The 21,259-nt window shown below is 59.6% G+C and overlaps 1 protein-coding gene and 1 long non-coding RNA gene across 4 annotated transcripts in view; one reads left to right on the plus strand and one right to left on the minus strand.

The window, feature by feature from the left end:
- Window positions 1-7,198: 7,198 nt before the first annotated feature.
- Window positions 7,199-10,640, minus strand: LOC138838099 (uncharacterized). Its single transcript, XR_011375556.1, has 2 exons — window positions 10,122-10,640; window positions 7,199-9,440 (listed from the first exon to the last, which is right to left on the minus strand). It is a non-coding gene; the product is annotated as an uncharacterized lncRNA (long non-coding RNA).
- Window positions 10,641-11,605: 965 nt separating this feature from the next.
- Window positions 11,606-21,259, plus strand: part of Prdm16 (PR/SET domain 16) — a 300,472-nt gene continuing 290,818 nt past the window's right edge. For all 3 annotated transcript variants that reach the window (XM_070037164.1, XM_070037165.1, XM_070037166.1), the window contains exon 1: window positions 11,606-11,855. In XM_070037164.1, the coding sequence (XP_069893265.1) occupies window positions 11,819-11,855 (37 nt within the window). In that variant the 5' untranslated portion in view covers window positions 11,606-11,818. The remainder of the gene's footprint in view (window positions 11,856-21,259) is intronic.

Consider the following 21,259-nt stretch of genomic DNA (forward strand, 5'->3'; position numbering starts at 1 on the left):
TGGAACATGTGGTTGCATATTCATTCAGTGGTGTACTCCAGAGCAACCAGGGCCTCCTTCCAGGCTCCCCAGATCTCCTTCCTTCCCAGGACCCCAGCACCTCCCAGGGTTCCCTTCCTCCTCCAGGTCTCCTGTATCCCTGTGTGTCCTGCCCTTCCATCGTCCTGTAGGAACATCTTGACTTGAGTCCTGTACACATGAAGGAGCTGGAGAGACCCCGCTGCTGGGAAGTGAGGGTCCCGGAAAGGGGTCTGCTCTCGGAAGCCAGTTCCAAGAATCTGGACCCGCCACCTCCTGTGCTCTGCACGTCCATGACTGCAGGTGGGCATCTTTGTCCCTCTGCTAAGTCTGTGCCCAGTGTCAAACACCAGCCAGCGACAGGCTGGGGGTCCCTACAGGAGCAGGTCCCTACCCCAAGAGCTCCAATCTTGGTCAGTGGTAGATGTGCACAAGACCTGCTGCAGGCAGCTGATAACAAGACAGAGAGTGGAGTCCCAGGCACCTGTGCACATGACCTGAACCACTGGGCCTCGGTTTCACCATCTGTACTTTGAGTGGGGTTCCACCAACCACCCATCTGTCCACATATCTATCCCTCCACCCACTCACCTTCCATCTATCTATCTATCATCTAGCTAGCTAGCTATCTTTTATCATCTATCTGGCTATTTTCTATGAATCTAATATTTAGCCCTTCCTCTTCTATCCATCCAACTATCCCTTTATCCATCCACCATCTATCCATCCATCCTCCATCCATCCGTCTGTCCCTTAATCCATCTATCTACGCATCCACTCTCTCTTTCTTGCTATGTTTATATTTTAGATCTAGCTTCCACTTACTGACTTACTCCACTCAACATAATTTTCCCAAGGTCCATCCATTTCTCGGCAAATAACATAATATTATTCTTTTTAATAGATGAGTAAAAATTCATCATGTACTCATCCATCCTAGGGCATCTGGGCTGTTTCTATAACTTGGCTCTCATGCGTAGTACATCAATATCCATGGGGGTGCAAGTATCTTTATGTTCTGGGTAGATGCCCATGAGTGGTATCACTGGATCATAGAAAAACAGTTTTTGTAACAGAATGTAGCTGAACTAAAATAGCCCTGTGTAAGATGGCGTCACCCTTAAAATGGCAGTGCCATGTCAAGCAACCACTTTGACAGGAAAGAATCTAACTCCTACAATGACTTTGCCTGTTCTGGGCAATTCAAATAACTGGAATCACACACTGTGTGGCCTTTCGTCTGTCTCCCTGCGGTCTTTGTTTCTTTTACTTTTTTTTTTTTTGGTGGTACTGGGGTTTGAACTGAGAAACTCCTGCTCACTTGGCTTACTCACTTAGCTGGAACTCTACCACTCAAACCATGCTGCAAGCCCTGCTTTTTGCTGGATATGTTGGAGATGGAATCTCATCTTTTCTGTCCAGGCTCCCCTGGCTCTCAGCCTTCGGAGGAGCCAGAAGCTACCAGCTTCTAGCTCAGCCACATGGTATTTTCAAGGTTCATCCACCTCACAGCATGTGTCAGAGATCATTCTCTTCATGGCAGAGTAATATTCCAGTGTGTGGATGGGCCACATTTCCTTCAGCCATCAGAGGTGATGGTAATGCTTCCCATTCACCTGTGCTTCTGATTCAAGAAGCTGCTGCAGCTGCCCTCCATGGCTGGTGTGAAGCACCAAGACAGAAATGAATGCTTAGTGGGAAACTGGAGATGTTGGCCTTCAGGCTGGCAGGAGGGAGGGGCATGGGATATGAGAGGAGGGGGAGCCCTGCAGAGACACAGAGGGTTCGTCCTGCACCTGCGTGTGAGCACTGGTACCCGCTGACCGTGGGATATGCCAGCCTTTATTGGCATGTCCAGTCCAAAAATTAAAAGCTTTAAGACTTCTTGAAAAAAAAAATGGGCCAGTATTGCAGGGCTTGAGCTCAGGACCTCTCACCTGATTGCTCACAGCTGGTGCTGTACCACTTAAGCCACACCTCCAGCCCCAGCGTTTTGCTGGTTAATTGGAGATGGACTCTTGGGGACTTTTCTGCCCATAGTTAGCTTCAAACCATGGGCATCCAGATTTCACCCTCCTGAGTAGCAGGGATTACAGGCAGGAGCGGCCAATGCCTTGGCTTTTGAATGTGAATGCTAAGTGGTGTTTTTTAGGGAACAGCCATGTTGGGGAATAATTCACATATTGTAGTTTCACCCTTCTATCCATGTGAACAAGACCAGGGCATTCAGCGCATTCATAATGAGTACCACTGTCACCTGCCTACTGCCAGAACATTTTTCCAAGAAAGAACCCCTGACCCCCCACCCCCACCCCGTGCGCCTGGCCGTCCATCATCTACTTTCTATCTCTATAGATTTGCCTATTCTGCACATTGCATGTAAACCATTATCCATGAGAATTTTTTGTTGGTGGTGGTGGTTGTGGAGCTTGAACTCAGGTCCTGAGCGCTGTCCCTGAAGCCTCTTTGTGCTCAAGGCTAGCGCTCTACCACTTGAGCCACAGCATCACTTCTGGCTGTTGACTGGTTAATTGTAGATAAGAGCCTCACTGGGACTTTTCTGCCTGGGCTGGCTTCAAACCACAATCTCAGCCTCCAGAGTAGCTAGGTTTACAGGAGTGAGCTGCCAGTGCCCAGCCCATAAGAATTTTATAACTAGTTTTCCTCACCAGACAAAGGATTTTCCCAGGTCCATCTGTGTTGTAGCATGTGTGAGTACCCATTCCTTTTTTTTTTCTTTTTTTGGTCGTGGGGCTTGAACTCTGGGCCTGGGTGCTGGCTCTCAGCTCTTCAGCTCAAGGTGAGCGCTCTACCACTTGAGCACTGCACCACTTCCGGTTTTCTGGTGGCTCATTGAAGATAACAGTCTCACGGACTTTTCTGTCCGGGCTGACTTTAAACCCTGATCCTCAGATCCCAGCCTCCTGAGTAGCTAGGATGACAGGTGTGAGCCACTGGTGCCCGGCTACCAATTCTTTTTCTTGACCCTCTAGATAAGAATGTTCCTCACTTGTTTCTCAAAGTGATTAACTTCTTCAAAACCTCTTCAGCTGGTGCTCCAGGCACCTGGGGTGGGGGAGGGGACTACAGACTCTTGCTGGGAGACTTCATCCTCAGGCTGACCTTCAAAAGCCAAGGCATCTGAAGCAGCCCCTTCTCACTGTCGAGGTTTGGCTCAGCTGGGCTGACTCAGGGTGAGACCTTTCTAACGTGCTAGGAAAAACAAAAGAATAGCCTGGATGCTAGTGAGCGCGTGCATGCACACGCATGCACGCGCACACACACGCACACATGCATGCATGCATGCAGAAATGTTGCTGATTTGAGTGGGAAGGCAGTCTTCAATGAATGAGATCACTCTGTGAACATAAATCTCGGTTGGTATGATTTATTTATGTTAAAAAAATCTACATACGATGCCGAGTTTTCAATGGCTTTGTTTAAGTGATAGTTTTGCTTTTTTTTTAAAGTGAAAGTTGGAGCGATGATAAACAGCTCCAGCTGTAAAAATTAAAGGCAGAGGGGAAGCCAAGGTGATTATTACAGAAAAATGCTGTGTGGGGAGGGGCACTTGGCCCTTCTATCCTCGAAAATGAAAATTACCCTCTGCCACGATGTGCCACGAACAATTACCTGCTGTTTATTAATTAACCTCTTTTAAAAGTGCCACATTTCGACGAGGAACTGTTATTTCTCTAATGTGAAAACTGCCTTATTCATATGTATTACAACAGCCATGTCCCATGCGGCCCAGGCTTTGTACACACTTAACAGATAACAGTTTTGGTGTCTAGAAAAATAATATGAGGGCTGCAAATACCTTGCAAGAAGCTGCCCACGACCTTCTCATTGTGTCAGCACTAATTTCACGCCCCCTACAGCTCCCATGTAGCCACAGCCCAGTCCTGGCTGCAGTCCGGAATGGGCAGGGGGGAGGGGGAGTCCAGAGCATAGGCCTCACGTGGCTAGGACTTTCTGTGCCCAGACAAGTGCCTATGAGGCCAGAGCCCCCTCTGAACCTCACCTTTGTCTCCAAGTGAGGCAGGGGATTTTGGGAGATGGCCCTTGGCAAACGTCTCACATCCTGAAACCAGGTCTTTGCGGCTGCTGCCTGTCGCTTTTAGGCTTTCTTCCCCCAAGCCTTCTGACCTTTTGGGTCTGCCTCTAAGGACAGTACTTGCCTACATCCTCCAGGTGGGGATGATCACAGCACCTGCCCCATGGACCCATTCTTGGATGTCTCTGTGTGGACAACACCTGGGACAGTAGCCTGACAGAGGATTCCTGGTTCAGCCTGAGGACTTTGGGAAGGAAACCCTGTGCAAAGGCCAAGTGCATTCTGGAGAATGCTCTTCCCGTGGCCAGCTCCGGCATTGTGCTGGATGTCCCCCACCCCGGGCAGGCCGGCTTTGGCTTTGTTCCACATATATGTGCGGTTCAGAAAGGGCCCCTGGGGCTTGCTCATTCGCATGGTGCTGGCAGCAGTGTGCCCAATGCAGGGACGGAGTGACTAGCATAGACCCCTGGCTCAGCCCTGAGCACACGTGTGGCCCTTGGCTCCTCCAGCTGACACCAGCCTTGGGTGACTTACAACCACTCACCTGGAATTCATTCACTGAGCATCAAGCACTGCCCCAACCAATGACCGCTCAGGTGTCTGGGCTTTGGGGGTGGCAAGATGCCCTCGGCTCTGCTGGCACCACCAGACTCTAAGTTCCAGGACTGTGTGAGTGAGCGAGCAAATGCTGGGTCTGAGGCCCGAGACCAGACTTGTGAGAGCCCTGATTGCAGTTGCCAGGATACCAGTTGGCTGGAGAGCAGCTTAGGACAGTCCAGAGTTGGGGGGGGGGTTCTGGGAGCCCAAGGACCAGGAAACTGCCAAGACTTTCACATATAAGTGGAACCTACATTCTGCAGCAACCCAGATCCTCAAGCTTGGTCCTGGTAGGCCCTACCAAACTTGCCTTCTCTGGTCTTGCCAGGGTCTGCTGTTCTACAGGCTTAGTTGAGTCTCTGTGGAGGGCCCCTTGGCACACAGAATGTCAGAGAGGGGAGGGGGGTGTACCAGTGACGTCCTGGCTCCCAGAGCCAGGAGGTGCCAGCTTTCACCCACACACCCCCATCCCCCCCATACTGATACATATGCCCACCCCACTTTAGGAGACAATAGAGGTACCAGGGAAGCTAGAGGGACCTGGGATCCCTCAGATCTGAAGTTCTTCTAATCACCCTGCCCCTGGCTGTCTGACTGCCACAGTTCTGATGGGGAGGGAGGGAGGAGGACGCCACCCTGTCCCTTCTCGGCAGATGCCCTCCCCTTTGCACTGCCTGAGGACTTTCCAAATGTCTCCAGAGGAGCATCTTGCTGTGGGTGAAGGACTGCTTTGCTCTGGGTGGGTCCTGCTGTCTTCACCGAGGCCTGGCCCACAGTGGGTCCTCAGGGATGTGATCTCTGGGGACTGGGGAACACGGTGTCCTCACCACATTCTCTCCTGGTGTGGGGCAGCCTGGACACATGGCATGGGCTAGCCTTGGGTTCCAGCATACAGGACTGCCAGATGTGGGTGCCACAGTGCCGGGTGCAAAACCCAGGAAGGCGTTGGACCCGCTGAGCGGCCAGTTTCCTGCTGGTGTTTGACAGTCTTCAGGCACCGATGCTTTCCCCCGGAGGCCCCGTCCACGGGCGCTGTGGATTTGGTCACCTTCGGGTCACGCCATAGAACTGGCCATTTGTTCCCCTGCCTTCCCTTGCTGGCTCCCTGAGCTGAGCCTCCACCGCTGCCCTGTGATGATTGGTTTAGGAGAGGGCAGAGGGGGAGCCAGTTTGCTCGGTCACGAGGGACCCACTCAGAGGGGGTGGGGCTGGGAATCTCACTCTAGTTGAGTCTCTCCCTCAGCTCCTCCACTCCCACCCCTCCTTGGTCCAGAGGGGTGGCTGTGCAGCAACCCAGCCCCGATCCTGAGTTTATACAGATATCTAGATATAGATATATACATATTTATGTTTGGTCCCAGGGCTCCTTTGAACTCAGCCAGGAGGACCTTAACTAGCACCTTGAAGACCTAAGACCCAGAGTCAAGAGGAGGGCAGGTGTGTGTGTGTCCTCCCACTGACTGGCTTAGTCTGAACCAGGCCTGGGGCTCCCCTCTCCCCCTCCCTCCCCCTGCCCGTGCCAGCGCCCACCCATTCTCTTCTGGGTTTTGCATTCTAGGTCGATGCCTCCGACAGCGGTGCCCCTTACCCCAGGGAACCTGAGAGAAAAGCCCCAAAAGCAAAATCCACCTACACTGGTGGGAGAGGAGACCTGGGCTCCGCAACGTAGGAGACCGCCCCCCCCATTGGGGTGGCAAGGAGGAGGGAGCGGGAAGACGGGAAGACCACGGGAAGGGAGCAGGTCAGTCCGCTCCTGGTGGGGCACCGACCTCTAGGAGCAAGCGTGGCCCAAAGGCCAGACTGTGCTGGGCTGGGCTGCGCTGGGCTGCGCTGGGCTCCAGACTCAGCCTACGGCTGCTATTTCCTGGCCATGGGTTCTCTCCTGCCAATGGCACAATAAACCTGAGATCAGATGTCTGCCTGTGATCCGCAAGGGGAAACTGAGGTGGGATAGGAATCTCCCACACCTCCTCCATGGCTCTACCGGAGGGGTACTGAGTCCACAGAGCCAAAGACAAAATTTGGTTTTCAGATCCAAAGGGTTGGTAGCAAGAGAGCCTGGCTGTAACTGAAAGGATCCATCCGAAAGCTGGAGACTGCAAAAGGAGAGGCCGGGCTACCACAGAGAAGCCCCCACCAGCCCTCTGCACTCACTCTGGGCCTCTGGATGGCGAACTCTCACCCAGTGCCTCCTGGGTCTTGGCTGCCTGGCCCCAGGAGCAGCACGGCTCTACAATTTCGTTGCTGACAGGGTGGGACCTCGGAGCACGGGCGATGACCGCTTCCACGTGGGCCGCCTTGGGGTGCGGTCCCTGGACCACAAGGCCACGGGCATCTCCGAGGGTACCCGAAGGCCAGGGCGCTGCGGAACGCAGTAGCTCCTGGCGCCCTGTGGTACCCGTGTCGGGAGAGGCTCTTCTCCCCTAGCTTGGAGTGAGCACCTGGCTTAAGAACAGGCGCAGCACCGGCGGGACCACAGGATTTGTTGGCGGAATTTCAAAGGTTCTGGGGTGGAGAGGAAAAGCGTGGGAAACCGATTCCGTTTATTGCGCTTCTGCGGAGGTGCGCGAGCCCGAGGCTCCTCCGTGCCTGGGACCAACCTCTGTGCTCACCGGGCGGGAAGGAGTCATCGGGGACTTCCAGAAGCTTCTAAAGAAACCATTTGGGGCGGGGGTAGGAGCGCAAACTCTCTCCTAGGCCCCAACAGGGAGAGGACGGCGGAGGCAGGCGGGGCTGGGGGGAGGATTCAGGCCCTCGGTCCCTCTCCCTGAAAACAAAGCTGAACAAAACAACTGCTCGTGGGATCCTTGCAGTGTTCAGGGCCAAGTCCACCCGTGGATTCTGCACACATCTGCCCCTCAGAGCCTGTCACCAGGGGCAGGAACTCAACGCAAAACGGGGAAGATAAATTCTTTGGGGCCACCGGGGTGGGTAGCATCAGCACCCCCGCCTCCCCGGAGGCTGCCTGTGTGCAAGGGACACGCGCCATGCTGCCCTGCGTCCCTGGGAAGTGTGCGAACATCTGGGTTTTGTTCGAAATCCCCTACATGGCTCACATTCCTGGGAAATCTTGGGACCCAGAACGGGGTTCAATGACTAGAGGTCCAAGCCCGGCACTGGAAACCGCCAGGGGTGAAACTGGGGCATGTTTCTGATCCGCCGAGTCCTCCAGCCGAGTTCCCGCTGGTCTTGAGGGGGGCGTCGGGGAGAGGGGAGCCTGGAATACTGCCCCCGGAGTGAGGGGATGCCGCGCTGAGGTGCGGCGGGGACGGGGCTCCCTTTGTGTTGTGTTCTTTGTGCCCTATACCTCAACCATTTCCCACCAACCAAACACCCCTGGGCGGAGCCGCTCGGACGGGGCTGGAAGGCACTGACACCCTCCGCACACGTGGGTGGGGGGTGTCGCAGCTGACCACGTCCATTTCCTCTCCATGAGGGGGAACCAAATCAGCCAACTCCCAAGCCCCCCCCCTCCACGGCCTCCTGTTGTTTAAATCTGGGGTGCATTTCCACCAAAGGTGGGGTAAGTCACCTTCCTCTCTTCTGTCTGTGTTGGGGTGAGGCAGGGGTCTGGTTAGAAGAACCCTGCTGCCGCCACTGCGGATCTTCCAGGAAAGCCCACGGACAGACTGCAAACGCGCCTCCACTCACACTGCTATCCGGAAACGGGAGGGGAATGAGAAAACACTTGACCAGCAACCCCGTAGAGTCCTGACTGTGGCCAAATTCACACGGCACCGAGGAGGGGCGGAGAAGCAGCCCGGACCTGCGGGAGGTCAATACCTGTGGTGCGGCCCCAGTCCTCCGCCACCCGTCTGCAGTCCAGCTCCCCGCATGGGCAATGGGGTCATCTGGAAGGGGAAGGTGGGGCCTCTGGGCAGCCTCCTCTGCAGAGGCCTCCTCAGGGGCAGTGAGCGTGATCTCTCCAAGTGTGGGGCTGTTTCGGGGACCCCTGAACAGAGGAGCTTACTCACCCCATGAGGATCAGCTTCGCGCTCCCCTCAGCCCACCCTTGTTCTGGAGGAGCCGATCTGCTCATTCTGGGCTGCAGCCTCACTTCCAACTAGCTAGGAAAGGCTGGGATCTGGGGACTCCCGCCTCTGCCCTGTGCACAGCACAAGTGGAGAGAGAGGTGTCCTCTGAGGCCCCCCTTCCCTGCACTCAGCAGCCAGGTTGGTTCTGGAACTTGAATGCAGCCTGCAGTCCTCTAGCTTAGAGTTGCCCTCCCAAAGACCACACCTCACCCTCCTACCGGGAAGAAGCTCCGGACCAGCAGGCGCACCTCTGGTCCCCAGCGGGTGCTCCAGATTTCCTGTCAGCACCAAAACTCCCCAGGGTTTGGCTCCGTTTGAAAACTTCCCTTAAACGTTCCAGTAATGACTTTTTCCTCACAGGGTCCCCATCTACCTATACTTGTTCCTCTAAGACACCTCCCCACCCCTGCTCCCCGCAGACTACCTCTCAGGGGCGCAAGCCTGCCCATTCCCATCTACATCCGATTTTCCCGGCTTTACCCTCTCCTTCTCAGAGGCATATTTCAATATTTCAATGCCTGCCCCGCTCTCTTGCTTCTAAGCCAGGCCGGGCCCAGCCGGGGTTAGGGCCATGGCCTTGGGGATGGAGCACGGCGGCCCTTCCAGCAGACTGTGGCCAACGCTGCTCCGGAGGCGCTCTGGTAGCTCTTTCTGCGGCCAGCCCCATCCTTGGCTAGCTTTGGTTTCCCGGGTCCTCCCCAGGCTGGCGAGGCTGTCCTGTGGGTTCCAGGGCTCTGGCAGAGGCAGGAAAGACATGACAGCCTTTCCTCCTTGCCATACCTCCACTGGCAAAGGTGGCCTTGCCCATCGGCTCACTGCCCCTCTTCAAGCTGCCGGGACTTCCAAGAATCCCCTCCTGAGCAGAGGGAGGGAGCGGGAAGAGGGCCTGAGAACGGGGCACCTTGGAAGAAGGCCAGGCCTTTCTGACCTTGGGGCCTCCACCGCGGCCTGGGGAAAAGAGGCAAGCCGGTGGCCCTGTTGGGTTGGGGGAAGGGCAGGGACCCTTCTCCAGGTGAGACTCCTAAACAGGCGCCATTGTATCTTCCCAGGCCTCTTGCCAAATCTCTTAGGAGGCTGTGAGCTAATCAAGGAGCGTCCCGGAGGCTTTAGGTGACCTTGAGCCATCCCTGGCCGGCAGCCCCCGCCAGTGTCAGGACCGCAGTCGGGAAAGGCTAGGCAGGACAGGACCTGTGGCCCTGGGTTCCAGCAACTCCCAGGAGTGAGCTGGCTCCAAGTCCTCCACGCAGGACAGAAACTGCCAGCCTTGTCTGTCAGGGACCTCCATACCCACCCCCCCCTCCGGTCCCCCCAGACCTCCGGAGTCCTGTAAGCCCGAGGGGACAGAGAATCGGTGTAGAGAGGGTGCCTAATGGGACAGCCGGGACTGGGGCGCTGGTCCCGAGCCCCACACTCACCCAAGGGCAGAGCAGGCAGAGGCTGCAACCGGTGACACTTCCTCTGACCTGGGAGTGGGGTGCAGGACGGGGCACCCCAACCCGTGGGAACCTGGAAGGGGTTGGAAGGCCTCGGGAAGCTGGCGGGGCACGCGGGCTCGGGCGGAAGGCCCGGCGTCCTCCAGCCTGCGCCGGCTCCCGTGGGCCTCCCTGGGGGTGTCCTGCGCCCCGCGCCCGCGTGCCCCTTCCAGCACTCCCCGCCAGGACCCAGGCCTCGGCTTAGGTTCCACGAGTCGGTCTCCGCCAGCCGACACGGGTTTTATTGCACAACAAAGAGGGGGTGGCCGTGGCCCGAGGCCCCATCGGGGGTGGCGGGGAGACCCAGACTCTCCGGCCACCCCAGCTTCGGGGCCTGGTGACGCCGTGGCCGCTCCCGGCCCAGCGGGGCCCCGGCGTCCGCACAGCGCGGGGACGGCGACCCGGCCGGGGCTCCATCTCCGTGGGCCTCCGATTCGTTCTCGGATCCCAGCGGCTCCGGAGCGGGGCCTCAGCCTCGCCCCGCCCGCATCCAGCCCCAGCGCGGCCGGCCCCTCCGCCGCCGGCCTCGGGGTCGGGGGGCTGCGGGGTGCAGAGCCGCCGCGGGCCGGCCCCCGTCCGCCCTCGTCCACCTGCGCCGCCCGCCGTCCGGGCCGCGCGCGCCCGCGCCCCGCGCGGGGAGGGTCCGGAGCGCCCGGAGCCCCGCGCGGAGCCCGGCCGGACGCCCGCGCGCCGGGTACTCACCTGGCGCCGTGGCGGTGGCCGAGCCGGGCTCGGAGGCCGGGGGCGCGCCCCCGGGCGGGGGAGTGCGGGGCGCCCCGGGGTGCGAGCCCCCCGCCGTCGGGACGGCCGCCCCCCCCGCCCCCTCCCGCCGCGGGGCGCGCCGCCCTCCGCCGCTCCGGGCATCCGGGCTCGGCCGGGGACGGCGGGTCCGGGCGCAGCCCCCCGGGGGGCCGCCGCGGGGCGGGACGGCGGGGAGGGGGCGGCGGGCGGCGGCCCCCGGGGCGGGCGGCGCGGCGGCGGGGGCTTCGGAGGAGCCGGGATCTGGCGCGCGGGCCCCGGCACGCGCTTCGCGGCCCCGGGGCGGGGCGCGGGCCGAGGGCAGAGTTGGGGAGAGGAGCGGGCCAGGGGGACCGGGAACGAAAGCGTTTTAATCAGGACTACACGCGACCCAGCGCCGCCCGGCCCGCGCGGACCCGCGTCCGAGCCCGGCGCGCTGGGCTGGCGGGGACCGGGCGGGCCGGGGCGGGGGCCGCGGCGCGGCGCGGGGGCAGGGCGGGGGCACGGCCACCTCGCCGCCGGGGCCACCTGGGTCCTTTTAAAGTGTCCGGGGTGCGGGCCCCGGGCGGGAGCGGCGGGCGCAGAGTGTGTTCTTAAAGGGCCAGCTCCCGTTCCGCGCCGCGCCGGCGGGGGGGGGGGTGCGGGGGGAGCGGGGAGGCGAAGGCCGGGAAGGCCGCGGAGAGCCCCCCAATCCCGCGCCGAGGCGGCGGCGGCGGCGGCGGCGCGACGATGAGGATGATGAATACATGGCAAAGTTTTTTTGGCCCCGGCGAGGGGTGTCAGATTGAGTGCTCTGTGCGCATGTGCGAAGGTGTCCAAACTGACAATGCTGGGGAGATGAAGATAGTGTGTAGCTGCTTCTGGGCTCGAGGAGGAGGAGAGAGATTCCGCGAGCCGACACCATGCGATCCAAGGCGAGGGCGAGGAAGCTAGCCAAAAGTAAGTCTCCCGCGCTCGGCCGTGCCGCGCCGCCGGGCCCGGGCCGCCGGGGCCCGGGGTACCCGGGCCAGGGGTGCGCGTCGGGGCGCGGTCGTCGCGTCTGCCGCCTGACCGCCCCCACCCCACTCGCCCGGACTCGGCCGCGGGGCCCCGGGGGGCTGCTCCGCCTCCCGCGCTCCGGGGCGCCCGGGCCCGGCTCGGAGGCTCGGGGCGCCCGGGCCGCGCGCGCCGCTCCCCGAAGGCGCCGGCCCCCTCCCCGCCGAGCCCCCTCCCCCCCCCCCACCGTGGCAGGCGCCCGGGCCCGGGAACCCGAGGCGCGCGGTGGGGGCCGGGAGGGGGGCGGGGGGCGGGCTGGGGGTGGAGGGGGCGAAAAGCGAAAGTTAGCGAAAAGTTGAGGAGAGGAAGAGAACTTTTCCTCCCGCTCGCGCTCCCGCGCTCCCTCGCTCCCTCTCCCCGAGTGGCTCTCAGTCCTGGTCAAATCATATTCCGGGCTTTTGAAATAGTGGGCGCTAGAGCACCGCCTTTGGCGTCCGCCAGCCGGGCGCAGAGGAGGGAGACCCCGAGCCGGGGAGGGGGCGGAGGAGGGGCGCGGGCCGGCGCCCACCCGGCTCCCCGGGAGCCGGGGCCGGGGCGGCGCGGGCGCGGCGGCCGCAGCCTCTTGGGGAGCAAAATGGAGACTTTCCCAGCGCGTGGACCCGCGGCGGCGAAGTTTATTCCCCAGCGGTGCCCGGCGCGGCGGCGGGAGCTGCTCCGCGACTCCGGCGGCTCGCGCCGGCCGTCCCGGCGCCGCGGCCCCCGGCCTGCCGGTCCCGCCGCTCGCGCTCCGACCCGCCGCCGCCGCCGCGGGCCCCGCTCGGAGCCCCGCGCGCACGCCCGCCGGGCCCTGGGGACCCGCACTGCCCCGCCGGGACGGCCTGGGGCCCGGGTCTTACTTTCTCTTTCGCTCCGCCTCGGGCGGAGCCCCGGGCTCCGCGCGCAGCCCGCGGCCGACCGGTCCTCACCGCGGGCTCCGCGCCCCGGACGCCGCTGCCGCCCTGCCTCCGAGCCGCTCCCGCGGCCTCCGCGCCCGGGCGCCGGCGCCATCCGCTCCGGGGACGGCGGGCTGGGGGCTGCGGCCCTGGCGGCCGTCGCGGCGGGCAGGTGGGGCCGGGCGGCGCCGCGGCCCGGCGAGCGCGGCTCCTGCAGCCCAGCCGCGGTCCGGCTCCAGCGAAGCGGCGGGAGCCGCGCGGAGCGGAGCGGGTGTTGCCCGCCGCCCCGGCCGGCCCCGGCCGCCCCCTCCCTTTCGCTCGGCCGCCCGCCCGCCCGCCCGCGGAAGGGGCGTCCGGGCCCACTGGGCCCCGGCTCCCCGCTAGGCCTCGGGGCCATTCGGTCTACGAGCCTGGGCCCGGTTCTGCCCGGCCGGGAGTCGAGCCCTTGAGCGTGAACCCCGCGGGCCTGGTCCCCGCGGCTTTCCAGGGAAGCTTCTCCTTCGTCTCGGACGGACCCGCCGGCCCCGTCCCCGCGCCCCCCGCCCCGGAGGCTGCGCGCCCGGCCTGCAGGGAAAAGCAGCCCCCGCCTCCCGCAGACACCCCCCCCTCCCCCGGCCTCCTCCTGCCGTCGTTACTAGGCGGGGTGCCCGGTCCCGCGGGGCTCCGGGCCTCCCCGGCCTCCCGCGACCCCGGGCCCCCTTGGTACGAATGGGGGCTAGACAGTTCGCGGCGGGGGCCCGGGCGCCGTGTGCGCCCCGCGAGTCTCTCCGCGGCGCGTGGAACTTGCGTTGCGCGCGGCGCGGAGCGCGTGCGGCCGCCAGCCTGCTCGGGGCGTCGATCCCCCGGTCAGGGTCTCCGGGCGCGAGGGCCCAAGGCCGGGGCGGGACGGCAGCCACTCGGCTGCGCTCCTCGGGCCTTCGCTGTAAGCGAGAGGCCGGCTCCGCGCTCCCCGAGCGGGGCGAGCGGGGCGAGCAGCCGGGCCTTCGGAGGCCCACCCTGGGCGGGACGCCGCCCGCGCCCAGCCTGCCAAGCGCCCCACCTGCGCTCAGGTCTGCCGTGCCCGGAGCCCGGTGTCCGCCAGCTGTGGATCTGCGGCCTGGCCTGGAGGCCGGAGGACCGACGGTCCCGACGGCTGCGCGCTGGAGCAACGAGGGCACGGACGCTCCTCGTCCCCAGTTCCCTTAGCCAGGATCTGCCTACGGAAGCTTGGCCCAAGGGCCTAGAACTCTCCCTTGGGTACGCTCTGGGACCCAGCCCCAAGCTCCATCCACAGTTGAGACCACTGCCCGGGGTGGCCAAGGAAGGTGCTGCCGGCTGTCAGCAGCCAGGGGTCCGCAGAGGAATTTAATTTCACTGGACACTATTTTAAGCAGACGTGAACATCCCTGGGAACCTGACGCCATTACCTGGAGAGCTCGGCGGCCAACAGAACAAACCCTGCCGTGCCCAGACCAGGGTGGACGGCGAGGGGAGGGAGCAAGGCCATGGCTCTTCATGGCAGGGCAGTGCACTTGTACTCAGGCCCTGGGCTGTATCTCCATCTGTGTACTGAGGACAGAAAGGCAACCAAGCCAGTGGATATGATCTCATGACCCAGAGCTGGGGGGGCCCGCCCTTCAGGGTGCATCTGGGGCTGTAATTTCGTTTGTATTTCTCCATGACTCTAACTCCATGACCCAATCTGGGTGGCCTGCTAGGTGGTAGCATTTGGGGGGCCGTGATGGGGCAAGAGGTTAAGGGGCTTCTAGGCTAGGGCTGGGCTCTGCTGGGGGGAAATCTGAGCCCAGGACCAGGGTTTCTTCCTCAGGCTCTGCCTTGGCTGGCCAGTAGGGACCTGGGGCCGAGCTGGCCCTACATTTGAAAACGAAATTCCTAACAATAGTTTGTTGTTTCTGTCACTGCTGTGAGACAGGTGGGCCGGTGGGGGGGCTTAGCGCAGCACCCTGCTTACAACACAGCCCGGGGGCCTCTGTGGAGGCGTGTGCCCCAGAGACTTCACTGTCAGGGCCCTCACCATAGCTCTCCTCTGAGGCCGCTTCACACCTGATGGGCCCGGACACCACAGGCTGGGCCCGTGACCTCTCCGCAACCACTGCCTTACCAGGCGTGGGTCTTTGTGTGTGAGTGTGTTGCACATGCTTGTGGTGATGTGTGCAAAGCAGGTGGGGTGAGTCCACTGGAGGCCCAGCTTGTAGCCTTCTTCTTGCCGATGAGATAGGCCCGGCTCTTGCTGCCAGGTCACTCCCCGGCCACCTTCCCTGCAGGCTGCCCCCAGTCAGCGCTTCCCGCAGCTCCTTCTGACAGCCTGTCCTCCTTTTTCCTGGATACTAGCTAGGGCGGCGGTAGGTACCGGGAGCTGGTTGTTGAGTTGTTAAGGAATGATTGTCTTGCCCGCTTTGGGCGAAATAGAGAGGGGCGGGTGCGGGGCTGGCTGCCAGTGCCCTGTGGCGCTGTGCTATGTGCCAGTGGTCCTGTCTCTGCTGTGTGCTGGGGGGGGGCTTGCCAAGACAAGTCTGTGGGTGAGGGGCTGTAGATAAGGTCTTGGCCAGCATGAGCAGTGCCCTGGGGTCTCTCACCACCTCCTGGCCTGCGCCGGCCTGCCTCTCTGCTCAGGTAGTCTCTGAGGAGCAGGTGTCCCTTGTTGCCACCCTGCAAGGTTCTTCTAGGCAGTGATGGGGGGGTAAGGGATTACGTCCCTGAATTTTTGTCCAGAACGGAGTGGGGGGTGTGAAGGCAGCTAGAGTTCCTTCTGGGGCCCCTGGGTTAGGCATATCCAGCAAGTGCTACGCCTGCTTCGGTGGGTGCGATTACCTCCCGCTTTATTCAATTAGGAGGCAATTAGGAGTCCTTTGGGGCTGGGGCTGGTAATTAAAGTGATATATAATTAGAATTTTAAGAAAAATTATTCAGGATTAAAAATCTTTCGAATAATTTCGTTTAAAAATTGGAATAGTGTTAAATAAACGTATTAGGTTTTGAATCAAACCCGAGTCTTGGAAGTTGTAGTTCAAGGAGTGGCCTCTGTGCCTTCTCCGGAGCCGAAAGAAACTTCCAGAGGTGGAGGAGGCTGCCGGAGCCTGGCTGGAGTGCTGAGCTGGATGGGGGGGTGCTGAGCACTCAGGGCCGGGAACTCCGGGCTGTGCTGGCGGCAGTGGTGGTGGCAGCGGCAGTCGCCTGCAGCACGCAGTCACAGCCAGCCACCACGTGCCGTGCCGTGCCGTGGTGCCGGCTGCATCTCTACCTTGCAGCTGGAGTGGTGGGCACGCTGTGGGCCCCGCGTCCAGCAGTGCCTTTTTCTTTGTGGCTGGGTCAGGCCCAAGGGTCCTTGCTTCTGGGGCTGAACTTCTAAACCCTCAACCCCACCCCACACTCCTTGGGCTCCAGCCCCTCTCCTGAGCTCCCTCCACTGTCCTTGGCTGCTCAGTGCCTGGAGTTCCCAGGAGTGCACCCAGCATGGGGTCTGAGTCTGCAGTGGGGGTTGGGGAGAGCGTTGTGTGTGGGGATGGGGGCAGAGAACGGTCTAGGTTCCATCTCCTCTTTCTTGGACACCAACCTGGCAGGCAGTGGACAGACCCTTGTATGTGGGCTGCCCCTGTGCAGGACAGCCTGGGGGCAGCCAGTCTGGGTTCCCAGAGAGAGTGGCCGGTCCCCCCATAGACTTGATAGCTTTGCCCCTCCTGGGAGGGTTGTGAGGCATGGAGTAGGGCTGCTTTCCTAAGGGGAACAAACTCCTGGCACGGAGAAAGTGCCTCCCTAGGTTTATGGGGCAGGGGAGGGGGTGGGGGTTCGGGGTTTGAGGGAATGTGGTGAGTCTGATAAAGACCTTGAGGTTCCCCCACCCCCACAGAGCTGCTCTCCCTGCCGGCTCTACGCATCACACTCAATTCTTTTTTATTTTTGAATGTGTCCAAGCTAAAGTCGTTTTCACAAGGCCAATGCTGAACTTTGGATCAGGTTTGTCCTTAAAAGACAAGCAGACATCCCTGTGCTTAGAGCCGGTGAATGCAGCCCCGAACGGGTGCCTGGGTCACATGCACAATGCATTCCTCATCTGCTCAGGGCTGGTCTCTGGGCTGCAAGGAAGAGTGGCCAGGGCTGTGGGTGTCCTCTCTAAGGGTGGGTGCACAGATGCTGGGTGTAGGTCAGGGATGGTGTTTGTTTGCCCACTCCCAACACTGCATTTGGCCAAGAGCAAGTGCAGCAGGCTCTGACCTGAGGTGTGTGGAACCTGCCTTCTCCAACCGCCTGCCCAACCCCCCCGTCAGTCGTCAGTCGGCTGAGCGTCAGGGGGCTGTGTGAGGTTGCTGATCTATCCTGGAATCTGCCATTGTTCCTGGAGACTGGGCCAGGTCCACAGTGGCCATCCTTCTAAGGCCTGGAGTGACCCCAGCTCTAGCGGATTCCGGAGCCAAGCTTTCTGCTTTGATCACTTCCTAATCTGAGGGTTTCACCCTGAGATCCTCACTGGGTGGAGGTCCCGGGCTGGTCCTTGCCACCGGCAGCCTCTCCCAAGACTCAGGAACAATATGGAACGGGAAGATGGCAGTACCGCCCTGGAGATACTTATTTGTTTAATAGTTCACATTTTGTGCAAAAAAGGGGAGAAGTTGGATTCTGGTGAGGGCTTTGCTTATTTTATATCCACTATAACCATTTCTGTCCATGAAAATTGGCTTAATTATATCAATGGAATGTTTCTTTTTCAATTCTGTATGCAATTAGTCCATCTTGCCGGCTGCAATTTATTTTAATAAAAAAATAAACCAGTGGTGTGTTCAGTTCCTCGTCCCCTGGGGACAAATGCGATTGGTGTGTTTAATTTCATTAACTACAATGCGGCCTACTGGAAAAATGTATAAAATCAGCTTTATACAGCTTAAACACTGGCATTTGAAACAAATCATTATTGCATTAGCTGTCACACTGGTAATTCTAGAATCTAAGGAAAAAAATATATTATGGCTGTTTTTATAACCCTTTGCAAATGCACTGTTAAAATAATTTATAATCATTTTAAAACATGGCTCAGTCCTGGTGAATATTTCATCTCCTCTAAATACGGACCTGCATTATCCCAAACACATTTCACACACCCGGCCTTGTGCGGATTCTAACCCGCCACGCTCAGCCCTCAAGACCGAAGCAGCAGAGACCATGTTTAAATGAACCTGAGGAGGATGGAGGTCTCGTTTTCATCCAGCCTGGGCCCCATACTTAAGACTGTGGTGGAACAGCCAGGGAGTTACCTGAAACCTACTGAGGGCCGGAGGTGACCAGCCCAGAGGCCAGCTCCCCAGCTCAGGTGGGAGGGGGATGATACACATCAGCATGGCTTCACGGCAGGGAAGCAAAACCTCCCCCCCCGCCCCCCCATTTCCTTGCTCAAACTTGGGTGGCTAGCCAGACGCGTTAGCTCAGCTCCACAGAAGCCTGGCTTGGGGAAGTGAGCTTTCTGGAGTGCATGTTTTCTGAATGCACTGGGTTAGGAGGGTCACCAGACTCATGCTCACTGTTCACAGTGGGCATTGTGTGTGCAAGAACCATGTTCACCTCCCGACTGTGCTCCCCTGAGCACAGGCATGTGTGTGTGTGTGCGTGCGCGCGTGCGCACACACGCACGCGTGCGGAGTGGGGGGGGGGGGTTGCTAATGGAAGTCCTGGCTGAGTCTGAGCTGCCTGTGCAGTGGCTGAGGGATGGAGCATACTGGCCTCTGGCTATCACGGATGTGTGTGAACCGCCATCAGACAGCCCTGTGGGAGCAGGTGCTAGGCAAGTCAGGGATCTTTGGATTTTTGCTTTCTTGTCTCTACAGCAGTGTGCTCTAAGGAGATCTGAGTTGGGCTTGGGGGTGCCCTGTTGAGTGGCTGCCGGCTCTTCCCAGCGTAGTTGTGGTTCAGGAAACACACCTCTGTATGGAAAGTGAACTGCTTCTCCATACCCCTGGGCAGAAGTGTGGGGAGCCTTGGCTTCCCCACACCATGAAGGACCCGGGGCCTCCAAGAAGCAGGGCTGCTGGCTGTGGGATGTGAGGACTTCGTAGGCCTTACCAGGGGTTCTTGAATAATTCCCAGAAAGCCGTGCAGGCTTTTCCTGGCCCCATTAAGGACAGTTTTGATTCCCTTCTTTTGGCCTCTTGACTTACCTGGATGGATTTAAGCAGATTTGTTTTTCTCCTTTCGACACAGAATTTATATGCTGCATGAATTTCAACCCTGGGTGATAATGGGGTGTTTTAGAGGCAATCCAGATATGCCCAGATGTCTTTGGGTCCTTTGGCCCTGTGTGCAGGCCTGGGCTTTGTCTGGACCGGGTCTCTCCAGAGCTGACTTGTGGCAGACCCCACCAAAGTGACCGCCGTGTGCCTGCAGTTTAGTTTCTATTTGGAACACTGTCGAGTTGAGAAATAAGTGGCTTTGTCTACTTTCCTACTTTAGAAAGAATAACAAAGCCAAATGCCTAGTGCACATTTCAAGTCCTGGCCTGCAGAAGTTCCTGGAGGCTGCCCTCAAGGGCTCCTAAGGACCCTGCTTTTCCCCCCTTCCCTCCCCCGTCCCGCTCCATCATGGCTCAGGCTCTGGGACCATGGGGTGTGTGTGTGTGTGTGTGTGTGTGTGTGTGTGTGTGTGTGTGTGTGTGTGTGTGTGTGTGTGTGTGTGTGTGTGTGTGTGTGTGTGTGTGTGTGTGTGTGTGTGTGTGTGTGTCCATCCTTTGTCAGCAGGCCAGCACTTACCTTGTGCCTTATAAGGGTGAGGATGTTTTAGAGAATAAAAGTGGGTATTAACTTGGTCAAAACATTGAGTATGTGTCTAGGTGTGAATCTGTGCACGTGTGTCCCCACCCCCCTCCCCACGCCTGGAGCAGGAAGGACTGCACCAGGTCGCAGGGAAGTACAGCAGGTGGATGGCCGTCCTGGAGACAGGTTTGGGTGTACTAGAATCTCACTCAGATCAGACTGAAATCAGATCGAGTTTTCTTTTTATCTCCTTGGCCTGTTTAGAAAATGGCTTTGTGGGTGTCCTGCCTCCCAACCCTTCGTAGGGGTCATGGGGGAGGACTTTGAAGTTGGGCAGGGTGCATGGACCCTAGCAACGCAGTGCAGATTTAGATGAGATACAAACCATACCCTAAAACTATACCTCTGGGGGCTCCTTCTGCTTTGGCAATGGACTGATTTTGATTCCCGCTATCCAACTCTGTCCCGAGATGAAGCACGCCCACAGCCCCTAGCTGATTCTTTATTTTTATAATTGGAGGTACAGGTGCCTGGACCTCTGTGGCCCTGTGTGTGCAATGGGGCTCCCTGTGATCAAAGGCAGCCACACCCTGCAGCCCCCTGGGTGTACTTCAGCCTTACACTGGTCTCCGGGGCCAAAACAGCTGTTGACATCTGCCAGCTCTCTTCTTGCCCGAGGCCTCCCACCCCTGCAGGGGCTGAGCTCTCCGGCTGGTTTGGGTAGCTCCATTCCCATGCCTCTGCTCCTCTTCCCAGGCACTCAGAATGTTCTCCGTTCTCTGTGGGTCTGCTGGGTGCTGGGCTCTAAGCTGTGCTCATCTAGGGGCAGAGGCCCCCACCCCACCGCTACAGGATGCCTCTGGGGCCCACCCAGAGCAAAGCATGGTCCCTGAGCTCTGGGGGAACCTGGCTGTTCCCAGCCATGCCGTGTGCTGTGTGCTGCTTACTGCTGAGTAGTGAGTCAGGGCTTAGCGGGTAGCTACTGGATTCTGCATCCCTGCTGTGGGCCCTGGGCCTCTGTGTCCAGTCTGCTCAGAGGCGGAGGAAGCCAGAGTCAGACTAACACCCTACCTGACATCTCTTGCTTGCCATGGCCTGGCCACGGCTGGTGGAGGGGATGGGAGACCCGGGCCGAGTTCCGTATGGAGAAGGCCAAGGCCAAGAGGAGAATGGCTGGCTGGAGGACTCCTGAGAGTCCCTCTTGAATTCACATGGAATCGGTTTCCCCAGCTGCCTGTGGCAGGCGGGGCCCCCTGGCATTTGGGCAGAGGGATAAAATGACGGGGTTGGCACATGAGAAACATGACTGAGCTCTTTCCTGGGATGCAGTTTAACTACATTCAGAAGCCGGCAGCCAATATTATACCAAAATATGGATTTACATAATAGATTCCGATTGAGAGTCTCTGAGGAGAGGGGCCATGTGTTTGAAAACGATCAGACGTTTGTATCTGCCCAGTGGGCTGGAACAGCTTCCTCAGAGGGGCCCAGCCACACCAGTCCATAAAACATTTAAACAAATACTGAAATTTATGCTCACCGGTGACCACAGGAAGGCCTCCGCAGTCCCTGGGCAGAGAGGAAGACCTGACTCAGGAAGCGCTGTGCATTAACCCTCATCCCCTACCACGCCGCCTTCTCTCTCTCTCTCTGGAGAAGTTCCATCTGGAGTCTCTATTGAAGCCCTGAGTGAAAAGAAGGA

This window comes from Dipodomys merriami, unplaced genomic scaffold, assembly GCF_024711535.1.
Source record: "Dipodomys merriami isolate MVZ:Mamm:240054 unplaced genomic scaffold, mDipMer1.0.p SCAF_28, whole genome shotgun sequence".
In the NCBI taxonomy this organism is placed as follows: domain Eukaryota; kingdom Metazoa; phylum Chordata; class Mammalia; order Rodentia; family Heteromyidae; genus Dipodomys; species Dipodomys merriami.